Source organism: Charadrius vociferus, unplaced genomic scaffold (assembly GCF_000708025.1).
Source record: "Charadrius vociferus isolate BGI_N301 unplaced genomic scaffold, ASM70802v2 scaffold406, whole genome shotgun sequence".
NCBI lineage: Eukaryota > Metazoa > Chordata > Aves > Charadriiformes > Charadriidae > Charadrius > Charadrius vociferus.
Window position 1 is genome coordinate 1,138,614 of NW_009648948.1, and position 13,073 is coordinate 1,151,686.

At 42.4% G+C, this 13,073-nt stretch overlaps 1 protein-coding gene across 1 annotated transcript in view; it reads left to right on the forward strand.

Moving 5' to 3' along the window:
* Window positions 1–13,073, forward strand: part of EHHADH (enoyl-CoA, hydratase/3-hydroxyacyl CoA dehydrogenase) — a 71,946-nt gene that overhangs the window by 46,316 nt on the left and 12,557 nt on the right. Inside the window, exons 3-6 of the mRNA XM_009887384.1 lie at window positions 7,598–7,701; window positions 8,452–8,624; window positions 10,024–10,135; window positions 10,479–10,583. Of these exons, the coding sequence (XP_009885686.1) occupies window positions 7,598–7,701; window positions 8,452–8,624; window positions 10,024–10,135; window positions 10,479–10,583 (494 nt within the window). The remainder of the gene's footprint in view (window positions 1–7,597; window positions 7,702–8,451; window positions 8,625–10,023; window positions 10,136–10,478; window positions 10,584–13,073) is intronic.

Here is a 13,073-nt window from a genome sequence, read left to right on the forward strand (position 1 = left end):
GGCTGCGGCGGGCTCGGGCCGCGGCGCTTGGCCTCCCTGAGGGGAGCGGGGTGGGGGATTCGTCGATTTCCTTCCTTTTCGCCTCATTTATCCCCTCCCTTGCCCCTATGAACACCCTCCCGGTCCCAGGGCAGGCTGCCCAACAGGAGACTCTGCTGAGGTTCCTCTCCAAACACCTGCACCAGCCTTTGCAAAAAACATGCTGATTTTTTCCATGACTTTTTCTTTTTATTACAATTTTTAGTGGGTTTTTGTTTTGCACAGCAGAGGTGTCGGGCTCATCGATCTGTACTTGCTGTCACTTTCCCCTGGAAGCCTTTTAAAAACTTCGTGTATTTCTCATCACCTTCTAGCCTTTAAGCGTCAAGAGGATGCTTCCAGCAACAAATTGCACAGCAGAAAACCATCTTTTTTCCCTCAGATTTGGTGTGGGTTGAGTTGCAGGCCCCACGGGCTCCACAGCGCTGCCTTGGCACGTCCCTGGGCGCTCCGGGCGTTGGGGCAAAGGGCTTTGGAGGGACCGGAGGCGGTTCCATGAGAAGAGCTGGCACCGGCGCTGAACCACGGCCAGGGCTGTCCACAGCGAAGGCAGTTCATTTGCCTTTTAAAAATGAGTGAGGGATTGACTTCTAAATACTGATCTTGGTCAGGAAAGACCCCAGGTGGTCTCAAACACGAGCCAGTGAAGAACAAAGGCAAACACCAATGTGTAGGAGCCCCTGAAATTTTAGGTTTTCACGCGTTTTGAAAAGGACAGAAGTGTCATATGGCTTTACATAATTTGTTATAAGGTGTGTATTTTAGTTCATTTAGTTCTAAGTACCGCATAGGTCCTTCTTAAGCAGCTGTAGTTGAAGAGCTCTTCTGTAACAGTGACCATAGTGTCTATTAAGTGTATATTCACAAGCCAAAAGAAATCTACTGCAGCTACACTTGACTTCTAAACCAGAAAGTTTGTTAAAAAGAAGCTGAAAGAGACAAGTAAGAGCACGAATAGGGAATACAACCTGCTGGTCTTCTGCAACAAGCTAAATTGCAGTAACTGGCAATGCTCACGCTTTTGTTGCAACATGTTTAAAAGTGGAGTAAGATCATTTGCACATGCCCAGATAATTATCATGAGAAAACAAACTTGGAGTGATGTGACAAGATTAGATGAACTAGACACGTAGGACTCCCAGAACTGCAAGGTGCAAGACATCCCTTGGACCTCCTGTGCCCAAGGACAGCCTAGGAAAACTTCCAGGCTGTGCCCACGGTAAACTTTCCAGCCTTACCACGAAAAGTACGAAATACAGAGCTACAGGTACGAGCTTAAGGAACCTTAACTCTGCCTCTTTTGAGAAGTAGACAATTGTATGATTCTATAAGTCCTTGATAAAACCCAAAGTTGCCTTCTACAGCAACTGCGTGTGCCTGCACAACAGCCCCCTGCCTCTACTACCTTTTACTCGTCACCCCCGCAGTGCCCTCGCAGCAGGGTGCCGCTCTGACACACCAAGTGATGGTGTGGTTGTGGTCCTCTCCCCCAGCCCCGGGAGGGAGGCAGAAGACCTGGCAGAACACTTTAGGTCCATTTAAAAGGCAGTTTCCATTGGGTGATGTATCTTCACTGCCCCCACACCTGTATTGTGCTGCCCACACTCTTTTACCCGCTGACAGCCCCACAACACAAGGGCCCCCGAGACCTGAGTACTTACTTCACCCATACAGGCTCATTCCTCCTAACGAGCTCCATAGCACTGCAACACAACCTGGCCATGGTTCCTCACAGCCTTTGCTCTCCTGTGACTAGTAGTGAGCCCTCTCGGGGTGCAAATATGACTAAACAGCAGCGAGTTGGTTTTTCAGCCAGCTGAGCTCTCTGTGTCAGCTCCCCATGCCATGGCAGGAGGAGCAGTGCTGGCACGAGGGACAGAGTAGGAGTACATGGGGAAGGATGGGAGCCTGCACAACGTGGATTTAAATCAGTTAAGCTGCCGTGAAACTGCAGCTTGAGACATGCCTGGGGTCTTTGATCGCATGTCAGGGTAATACGTGTTTTAGTAGGGATCAATAATGATGTCATACTTGCCATGGGGTACTTTTTTAGCTGAGACCTGGCTATAGCTCGGAAAGGTAGAGCACACTCTGATCCTCCTGTGTTCCTTCTGCATAGTTTACATATTGGACCATAGGGGAGCAGGTTTGTGATTGCTGTTGGAAATGTTTCACTACTTAGGTGACAGCCGGCAGCGAAAGTTACAGGCAGGAGCCATCTCCTGCAATCCTGAAAATTTAATTTCACAGCAGGCACAGATGCTTTTTTAAAGACTGGTGAGGTTTCGCTGCTCTGCTCCAGCCTCACTTCTCTCCCCCCATTACATTTGGCACGCAGTGCTGTGTTCCCAGCTCCCAGGTCATCGCCCTGGCCATCAGCAATTTAGAAGCCACCGGTGGGTAGGGATTTGCTCCTCCTGTCTGACACCATCCACTGGTGTACAGGTACCTCCTGGGCAGCGCTTTCCTGAGGAATGTATGCTGACTTGAGCCTGGCAGCAAATTTGGCTCCTACACACAGACTCCCCTTCAAGCTAATCTTTCTCTCCACCAGCAGAGGTGGCATGTGCCGACTTTGATTTGTTTGGGTTTGGGTGTTTTCTTCCTTGTAAGAAGTTTAGTATTCAGAGATCTGCATTTATGAGACATGACATAGAAAGAAGGGATTTAGATATGCAAAGAACTGGGAAATTTTGGGGAACGGACAAGGCTTGCAAGAGAAAGGACCAGACACACCTCATGAGCAGAGGCAGGCAGTTGGCACTGAAAATTAAGAAGGATTTGGAAAAGGATTTCAACATTTGAGCTGACAAGTGCAGAAAAGCTGCAGGGATGATAGAGTAGGACATGGGGTAGGGGAGTGTACATGTGGGATTATATAAAGTATAACAGCGTAACAGTCATGATTGGAAAAAGCTTTCTGGCTGCTAGGATTGTCCTTCTGACCCCTGATCACCATAACGGTCAGAAAACCTTAAAGGAGATTAGAGAAGCTGCAACTTCAGATAGGTAGCAATGATGGGAGAGTGTGATTACCTGTGTTGGACTGGATCAGCACCACATCACGGTGAGAAGCAGAGAGAAAATTCTGGGATGCAGTAAGTGTCTGCTTCCTAAAACAACTATTCTAAAACCCCACAGAAAGGATGCTGTTCTGGATTTGGCTGTAATTTATGTACATAACTCTGTTCAAGCTGTATTAGCTACTGTGTAACAGCAACTACTACACATCTGGATCTGACACTGAGGCAAGAGAGAGCAGACCAGGTAAATCCAGCACACCAGTACTCAATTTCAAGAAGGGAATTATGTCAATAGCCAGCAATTAGTTCAAACAAAAACATTGTAAGAAGCTGTCCAAAAGGCAAGAAGCTTGCAACAAAGGTGGAGGCTGGATTGCTCTTGTTTGGGTTTGGGATTTTTTTTTTTGGGGGGGGGGGGTTAAGTTTATTTAGAAGCCCAGGTAAACTGTTCAGCCAGCAAGTGATCGGCTAAAAGCCCTATATGGCTTGATGAGAAGGCTAAGATGACTGAGGGAAAAGTTTGATTTTTATTTTTTTTTTTAAGAAGTGGAATGCTTACTCAAACGAGAACAAGAAAACCCATAAAACACAACAGGAGAGAGGAAAACTGGAAATTCAGACTAAAAAAAATATAAAGAGTGGATCAAGGCATGCTAACAAAAAATAGATAAAAGTTCTTTAATAAAAAATATAACCCAGGACAAGCTTACCAGATGCCAAGCTCAAAACTGGCAGATACAGCTGAGAGAAGGAATCCTTACCTTTGCAAGGTCTGTGAAATCGTCAGCTTGATGTGCCAGGGCAGCCCAAAAAGCCCAGAAAATATTGGGTACCATCAGGATGGATTTTGCGTTTGCAACAGCATATAGGAACAATCTAGAAAGGGTCAACCAAAATAATCCAAGGGACGGCGCACTGCGTTAAGAAAGCGGACTGAAAAAGCTGAGTGTTACCAGTTTGGAGAGGAAAAGGCCATGCAAGAATAAGGTCAAGGTTTACAAAATCATAAAAGTAGTAAATAAATCAAAGGCATAACCCTTTGACAAATCCTACAACAGTTGAACTAGGGGCATTCTATTAAACTAGCAGGAGATTGTTTTAAAACAGATAATGCAGAGCTTGCTGCCACAGGAGCCTGTGGAGGCAGATGGGATCAGCAGAATCAGAGAGGGATTGGGCAAATTCACAGACAGCAGGTGTATAAGGGATGCTAAGAAAAACGTGTGTGATTGTGGATGTTGGGGCAAGTAAAAGGGGAAAGGACCAGACCTGCATGTTTTCCATAAATAGCCTTTGCTACTGTTAGATTCGAGTCTCCCTGCTTTAAAGGTGACTAAGTAAATTTTCAGGATTCCCTTAAATTACCTTTTTTTTTTTTAAATGAAAGTTCACATTTACAAGCCTAGCTAAAACCTGAAATTATTAAGGTAAATAATAAAACCGTGTCACAAATCCAGCACATCATCACTGCAATGAATTTTATGCAAAATAGAAATAACCTGGTGTGGTCACCTACAAGACTATTCCCTTAACCTGGGGTGCACTTGCAGTGTGTTTCTGACACACATGACACAGTCGTCTTGGCAGAATCACTTTTCTTGCAGTCAAAGTAGTACATGTCGTGGAGTTGACTACATAGCATGGGATTAAGCATTGATTGGAATGCACAGAGTGAATTTTTGCATTGTTACTGTTAAATGAATGACGCTGTCACAGTAATGAAATACTTATGCAAATTATGGTGACTTTTTGTTTCTTTAATGCTCTAGCTGTTTGAAGTTGTGATACTCTTGAGTATTTTTATAGTTTTGCTTTCATACATTTCACTACGATGCTTTCATCTAAAATTACATCTTTTAGTACCAGTTATAATTTGCAAGTTACAAAGCAATGCAGCCTGCGTGTTGGACTATAACATATCCTGAGGCAAACGTATTGCTCCATCTTAGGAGAACAAGAAACCGCAAAAAGTCATGATGTTTCTTCCTTTTTGTCCCACAAAAAAATTCCCACTGGGAAAAAATTCTGTGGAGGGAGAAGAAATATTTATGGGAGTACACAGTCAAGTTATTCTCTGGCAAAAATAGTTCTGTTGGCTTAATACATGTCACGTAGGTACTGAACTGGTATTTTGTGGCAGCCTTGATGATTAATTTTTCTTCTGGTAGGAGCACGTCGTTGTAAGCGCTTGTAACTAATTCCCTACATAAAATCCTGAACCTTTCCATTTAATGCAGACAGACCTTTAATATGGGCATTTTGCATTTGCTGATCATGTGCCTGCAACAGACACAGAAATGCTTCGATTGCTTCTTGTCTGTTTCTGAGAGAATTGTGCCATTTTTCTAGACAATATTTTCAAATCAGTAATTTAACATTTGTTTGGAATCCTGGTACATATTTTTTTTCCCCTCTTTGCACCATGGTTTGTGAAGTGTAATGACATTTCATCATGGTTTTCCCTTTAATCTTCCAGCCGCAAGGTGAATTTGGTATTTCTATGGCCCGGCTCTCCACTGATGCAAAAAGAGACCTCTAAGAGCAGCAAGCGTTGGGTGCAGCCTGTGGGTCCTCCTCAAATAGCAGCAGCCACAGCACTTGACTTTCCGAAGGGAGCAAGATGAAAAACAAAATGATATGCATTTTTCCCCACAGAATATGGAACCATTTATTAAAATTGGAAAGGCTTTCATATTCTGCTACGCGGAACTATATGCACTGGAAGGACCTTTACAGAGTCACCTGATAGCTTTTCTTTGTCACAGCCAAATTATTCTCATTTAAAGTTTCAGCTTTCAGAACCATTACTAATGTCAGACTTCAGAGCTGTCTTTGATGTCTGGATGAGGCAATTGGTACATAACTGGCTGTTCTCTCTCCAAAAATAACACTCCTCTTGGTCTCTGGCTGCCAGGTCTCAGGGCTCCCACTGATCCTTTGGCATAGCATGGCCTTACCCAGGCAGCAGCTGATCCCAGAGACCCCCCTCAGCCAACAGCCCTGATTAATAGACTTTGCTGATAGCTTCTCTTAATTTTTGACTTTGACGGAGAAATGTGCAGAGGTTGGCTGGCAGGACACAACTGGCTTGCAGGAAACTTCTTGGGCTCCCCAGGTTTTCCTTTTCAATCTATGGATTTCCACTTCAATGCTGCAAGCTGTTGCCTTATATAAACATGTGATCACCCACCCTGGACACACTTAGAAGTGTTACACATGAGTACAGTGATATATTTTTCATCTACAACCTTCCTTTTTAGATGAAATGCCCTGAAATATATTGAAAAACATGCACAAACTGAGTAGGTATTAGGTCTTTCTATCAGATCTTTCTAATTCACACTCCTCCTCTCCACTGGGCATCAGCCACCAAGCTTACATGTAAAGCTGGGCTTACGGTTTGGAGAAGGTCCACAAACAGAAGCTGTATGTAGAAAGGATGAGGCGAGCACGTATGATACTTCTTTGAGTATTCCTCCAGCTGCTGGTGGCTCAGGTTTTCTGAATCAGAGGCATATTTACGTATGTAGCGTACATACACATATGCACACAGAAAAGCCTCTCTCACAAACTATGTATATACTTACAAGTGTGTGTATATGAATATATTTTAGTATCTATTTTATATATACACACCATTTGTGTTAATATTTCTATTAATAAAGTGTTAGGCCTTAATGCTTCTATTTTTACCTACTATCATCTTTATTGCCACTGCCTCCTAAAACAAACTGGACTCTCCATGTTCATCTACACACACATATCCATAAATTAGCTTCTAAAAGCTTCAAATGCGAAGTGGGTATACAGTCAGGTCAGATTTTTTTTTTTTTTTGATATCCGATTTGTAAAAATACTATTTATACTTTTACTGTTCCATTTTGAAGTTCCTTGTTAATTCTTTGTTGGCTACATTTACTGCTTGTGTCTGTGGAAATATGTTCAGATGACACAAAATAAGACATTCTATATAGTATTGTAGGCCCAAATTCCCTTCAACAGGATCCCACGCACGTTTAAGTCTGGACTTATATACAGATCTTTGTAAAGTGAAAGCATTATAATCATCAGCACAGCACCAGCTCTGTGTCAGGTGTCTGAAAGATAGCTTTTTATCCCTGGAGCTCCTTTCCTTTTTTAAAAGTTCTTAGATTGCCAGTGGTTTAGCATTAATTACTTTTAAGTTATGCTAAACTGTTTTCCTGAAAATCTGAATGTTTAATTCATAAAGACGTTTTCAAAAGAACATTTCCCTGTGCTGCTTGCTTAGGAAACAGCAATGTCATAGCCAGAAGACGACTCTTCAGGAAGTGAATGAGAGGTCAGCAGTCATAAGCTTGTTGGATTTTGGCATTTGCCATTGAGTAAGAGGGAGACTAACAAAAGGGTTCACCCGGAGAGGCTCTGGCAGAAGACGGGCTAAGGGAGAGACCTGCTTGGATATACAGCTCATTTTCACTGGGACACTTCATGTTTATAACACCTCTTGGAAGGGTAATGTAGTTGATTGTCACTCAGCAAATCTCTAATTTCAGTTTGACAGTTCTCCAGGCATTAGAGGATGGACTGAAGAGAGCCGATGCAGATCCTTCAGTGAAGGCTGTTATGATTTGTGGTGAAAATGGGAAATTCAGTGCAGGTAAGACACTTCTTCAAACATACCCCAAGAAAAAGAGGAAACACTCTCCACCCACTGCATGAAAATTCTCTGTCTCATAACACTGCTGATAAAAGTCCTGATTTTGCTGGAAATGGCCACAAGACAGTGGGCTTTTTCTATTCTGCTGTGCCACATTTGAGATGGGGCACATGACAAGCTGGACTGTCCAGGCCAGAAACAAGCTGGTATGTTCATGCTCAAATAGGGGACAGCTGCTCATCTCCCTAATGTACTGGTGCCTCCTTACTCTCCAGAGCTTTGTCTAAAATCTCTGGACCATCAACTGCTTCAGTGTATGGAACATACCTGGGGTGGGGCAGTACCAAATAACAGATCTCCAGTTGTAGAGACCTGGGAAGCTAGAGAATTTCTGTGGAGCTCTACATTGCTTCTTAGTAGTAAATTGCACTTAACTATTCCAGACTCAGCTTTTTTTTAATTATACCAAGAATGTCTGCAAATTTCTGTAGTAACTGCATGATCATTACAGTTACTATGTATTTTTGTACTCAGCCTTCCCCTGAGCTCTCTGAACAGGCTCAAGCAACCAGGGTTTCTTGAAGGTGGTCCCAAAAGTGGTTCATTCCTGTTAACCACTTTCCTGCCAGCAGCATGCTCTGCAAGGACTTGATCATCTGCGAGCAAATATATTCAATGGCACAGAGGGAAGGATCATTCCAATCACTGCCTTGCCCACTAATTCCTCTTAATTTCTTTGTGCTAACTCAGGAGCTGACATTCGAGGGTTTTCTTCTCCAACGAGACGTGGTTCTGTCTTGGGCCCCATCATCTCTCTCATAGAAAGGAGTGAGAAGCCTGTGGTGGCTGCCATTGAAGGCGTTGCCTTGGGAGGAGGCCTGGAGGTGGCACTTGGCTGTCACTATCGGATTGCACATGTGAAGGTAAAACATGCTGGAAACTAGAAAGGCTGGTGAAGGCAATGGGAGCTATATACATACAGCCACAGACAGGGTGGGACACTGCTCCTGAAGAACAGTATGCCTTTCCCAGGGTCATCTACCCAGAGGAGTGGGGCTTTATAGCTACACCATACAAGTCTGTGTGCTCAGACATTCTTCACTTACAACACAACCCTTGACATGCCTTCGTAAGTGTTACTAAATAAGTAATTTCAAGTCATTTCTAAATATAAAATTGGTTAGTAACTAGTAGAATAAGATGGCTACGTAGAAGCTTCACTAACCAAGTGTTAATTTGCCCTAGGTCTTAGTAGTCATTATCTATATTATGATGTAGATGGCTGTATCTTACTGGCTCATGCAGCATGACTCTTACTTATTTGGGTTTTTTTTCCCCCAGCCCTGTGAATTTTGCATTTCTTTCTGCTAGTGGCCTGGTTGCAATAGGTAGTTGAACTCTGCTAGCATGGAGCATTTATGGTTTGAGCTCTGGGTCCTCAAGGAGCACTCTGACCAAAAGACAGCGTTAAGTCTTTTAAAGAATGATCCGTTGGGTTTTTTTCTTGAATCCCCTCCTTCAAGATTCAGGAATGCTGAACTACCTTTTAGCAGTATTAGGTCTCCTTATAGAGACTCTTCACTGGTAGGGCCATCCCCTCACTTTTGCAGTGTGAATCCATGATAGTGTGGATCACTGTAACAGCATAAAGAGGTATTCTACATCACCCTATATGCCACCTAAGGTGGGTGACATAAGTAGTGGTCTTAAAGTGACTCCAAATCTCTTAAGAGCTCAATGGGAAATGTGCAAAGTAATTTTTTTTTTTTTTTTTTTTTTAAACAAGGCAACAAAATCTAGATAGATTTTTAAGAGAGAACAAGACCCTCCTTCCTGCTGCCCCTGGCTTCTCTGCCATAACCCTACGAAATGTCAACTGCACCAAGGTTAGGGAAGGGTTCAGTACCAATTTTCCTTTACTAAACTTCCAAGAATTAGAGTAGGGAGGTAACAGTTAAGTCACACCGTGCTCTCCAGCATTTGCTAACAACTGCTTAAAAGTATTAGTTTATGGATGTGTCAGTCTGGAGGGTTGGTTGACCCCACAGCTCTCCTCCAGTGCTGTGCTAGCGCACATACATCCACTGAACAGTGGTGCTGTTCCTGTGCATTTGTACACAAGATCTTGAAATGGTTGAGTGGATTTTTGTCTTAAATGCCTTACGTGGCAAGAAGCAAGGATGAAGTTTCTGTGTGGAAGTTTTGAGGCTTCCGAGAGGAGCAATGCATGAATCAGGTCTGCTTGTCTTTTCTCTATTCTGCTCAGTTTGTAGTTATCGCTCTTTCTAATAAGATTTGTTGTTGAATTTGTCTCTGTTTTAGGCACGGATGGGTTTACCAGAGGTCACCATTGGGTTACTTCCAGGTGCTGAAGGCACTCAGCGACTACCCAGACTGATTGGGGTACCGGCTGCTCTGGATATAATCACTACAGGTGAAGTACTGTCCCTTGGCTTTGCTCTGTATGTAAGAACATGGCATTGAGTCATACCACCAGCTTGGTCTAAGAAACATGAATTTTTTACCTGTGTAGCTACTTGTGTTGAAATTCAGCTTGTTTCCACTAACAATGGGCTAAGAAAGGGGCATGTAGTTAGTAATGCATGATAATGAGCATGTCTCATATTTAAGCCAGCTACACACAAGTCATTTGATCAGATGGAAAAGAATGAAATTGCCCATCAGATGGAAAAGAATGAAATTGCCCATCAGATGGAAAAGAATGAAATTGCCCATCATGCCCCACTCGAGTCACCTTATTTCTCTTTTTATCACAGGAAGACACGTTCCAGCAGCTGAAGCACTGAAGCTGGGCTTGGTCGATGAAGTTGTGGAAGAAAACACAGTTGAGGCAGCAATTCGCTTGGCAAACAGGGTGATCGGTGAGGAAAGAACTGTAGCAATGCCAAGAAATAATTGGTGATGTTTTAGGGCTGGAGAGAGTCAGAACAAAGCCCACCAGTTTATTCCAATTTATATGCTCCATTCATTGAGTTTTGGCATCCATATACGATAGAATTAATTGCAGAATTTGTTTTCTGTTGTCTGAAGTGAAAAATTCAGATGCTGGAGAGCTGCAGAAATTCAAGTGCGGATTCGGAGAACAGATACATATCAAGTCCTCTTGCTTTTTAATTATATACCCAAATTCACATGCTCCTTTGGGCTGCTGCACTCCACTGATTTTTGGGGACTATATGGTCTTTCCATATATAGTTTTGGATCACAACTGGTATCACATGTATTCTGGTTGCACCACCAATAATGGCTGATCAAAAATAACTTTCTCTCTTCAGTGGAGATGTTGGCACATTCTCAGCCCAACTTAATGATCCATGAGTCTGTAAGTGACTCTGTCCCTAGTCCTTTAGCTGCTATGTAAGAAAATGGCCTGCAGAGATGGGAGGGATGTGGAGAGATTTTTTTTCCCCACCTTAGAAATAACAAAATGGAGTTAACACAGAAGAGGAACATTCCTTGTGCAGCATGAGGAGCATTGCCTTGAGAAAAAACAGGATATTTTTCCACTGCTCATTTTCTTGTACCTTTGGAAACAGATCATTGACTCCAATCAGGATTTCATCTGGAGCTCTGTCACAATGCAAGGAAGGAAAAGACCCTTTCTGCTTTGATCACATTGCCTTTATAGGCAATACTCTTCCAAGCTGGGGTGCTGCTTTTGCTCCTGCAGTTCTCTTCACTACAAACAAGGCCCTTCTCTGTAGGAACACTTCTCCTCTGCTAGAAGTTGAAGCTTTGTCTTACACCACAGTGCACCATATTTTTAAGATAGTTCAATGAACAGGCTTTTCTTAAACATCGGTGTCTGGTAAATCTCAAGTTGTAGGGAAGTATACAAGATAGGTGCAAAAAGATGTTCTTTGGCTAGGTTTTCTGTAAGAGATGCCCTTTCTTCTCACTGTATTCATCCTATGGTATTTTTGGGCTTCATTTTTAGTGCAGAATTGATGACATAAGCAGTCCTCTTTTCTCTTTCCCTATAGGCAATTGGACTATTTAAATACAATTCTTCAGAAAGATGTGTGATGTACTTCAGTATTGCTTCTCAGAAAGACAAAGATACTTTGGTTCCCTGATTTCATCTGTTTTGAATGAGAACACTGTTTCTCCGTCTTTTGGGAGAGCAGTGAAATATTACCACTTTTCTAGGCAAATTAACCCAACAAAGTCTTCCTTTTGATGTACCCTCAGTATAGTTTTGATGTATTCCTCAGTGTAACTTGCTTTCTGGAACTTATGTCTACTACCACTACCGGCAAATTTCTCTTTTGTAGCTTCATCTTCATTGGAATTCATCACTACCAAGAAAATTTTTTTTGAGAATTGTATAATCATACAAGGATCCTAGCTGGATGTTCAATAGGTAACCTGTCCCAGTCTTACTCATTATTAGTGGTATATTTTCTATCTGTTTATTGCTGGTTTGAGTTACCCCAGTAAAAATGAGCAATGTCATTGAAGGAGTTTCACATCACACTACATGCCAACTCCAACAGGACTTCAAAAATGCTTTCAGACTCTTCCCAACAGCTTTACTGGCATTTACAATAACAGTTTTAACAGTAAAACTACTGGTAAGTCAGCTAATCTATCTTTCTTTCCTGCTTGGAAAATTTCCCATTAGACCTTACAGAAGGCTATGAAAAGTTTTGGTGCACCATTTAGCCTCAGGTTACCTGATAATTTGGAAGAATGGTGTACCCAGAATCCATATATTCCTTTTGAGACATTCCTGGCTTTGGCCTTTGCCTAAAATTAATGTAATTCTCCTGCCATACAAAGGCAAACCAGTGCTTTTATTTCTCTACATCAAGCACTAACTCAGGGCTGCAGAAGAGATGACAGTCTTGCATACCTGGTCCGGTTTTTGTTCATATTGACTTCTGTTTTCCGTGAACACTTTTCAGATAATAAAAGCAGAGACAGAGTTGCACAAAATAATGCCATCACAGAAGTCCACTGTCTTTGTATGGCATGCAGCACTTTGTTTCTGGTGAGATTTTTATTTTATTTTTAAACATAAGGCGAACTACTTCTTACAGAGCAGTTTGGCTATATAACTGGTTTTGTCACTGGTGGAATTTCTCTTCCTGGGAAAGCTGTACTGCAAGATAAGTCTCAAAGAATCGGTTCAGAAATTTTTTTTCTAAAGCTTTCTCAGCACTGGAGCTGCAGTATCTCATGGCAAGAAATCAGTCTCAAATGGCTGGTCTTACTGAAGCAAGGGTCCTTGATTACTGTTTTGATATACAGTTGACAGAACTGCTTTTATGGTAGGTATATCGGGAAAGTATCTTCATGCATACATTTTTATGGATTATTCCCTAATGAAGACCACCTTCAAAAGGAAT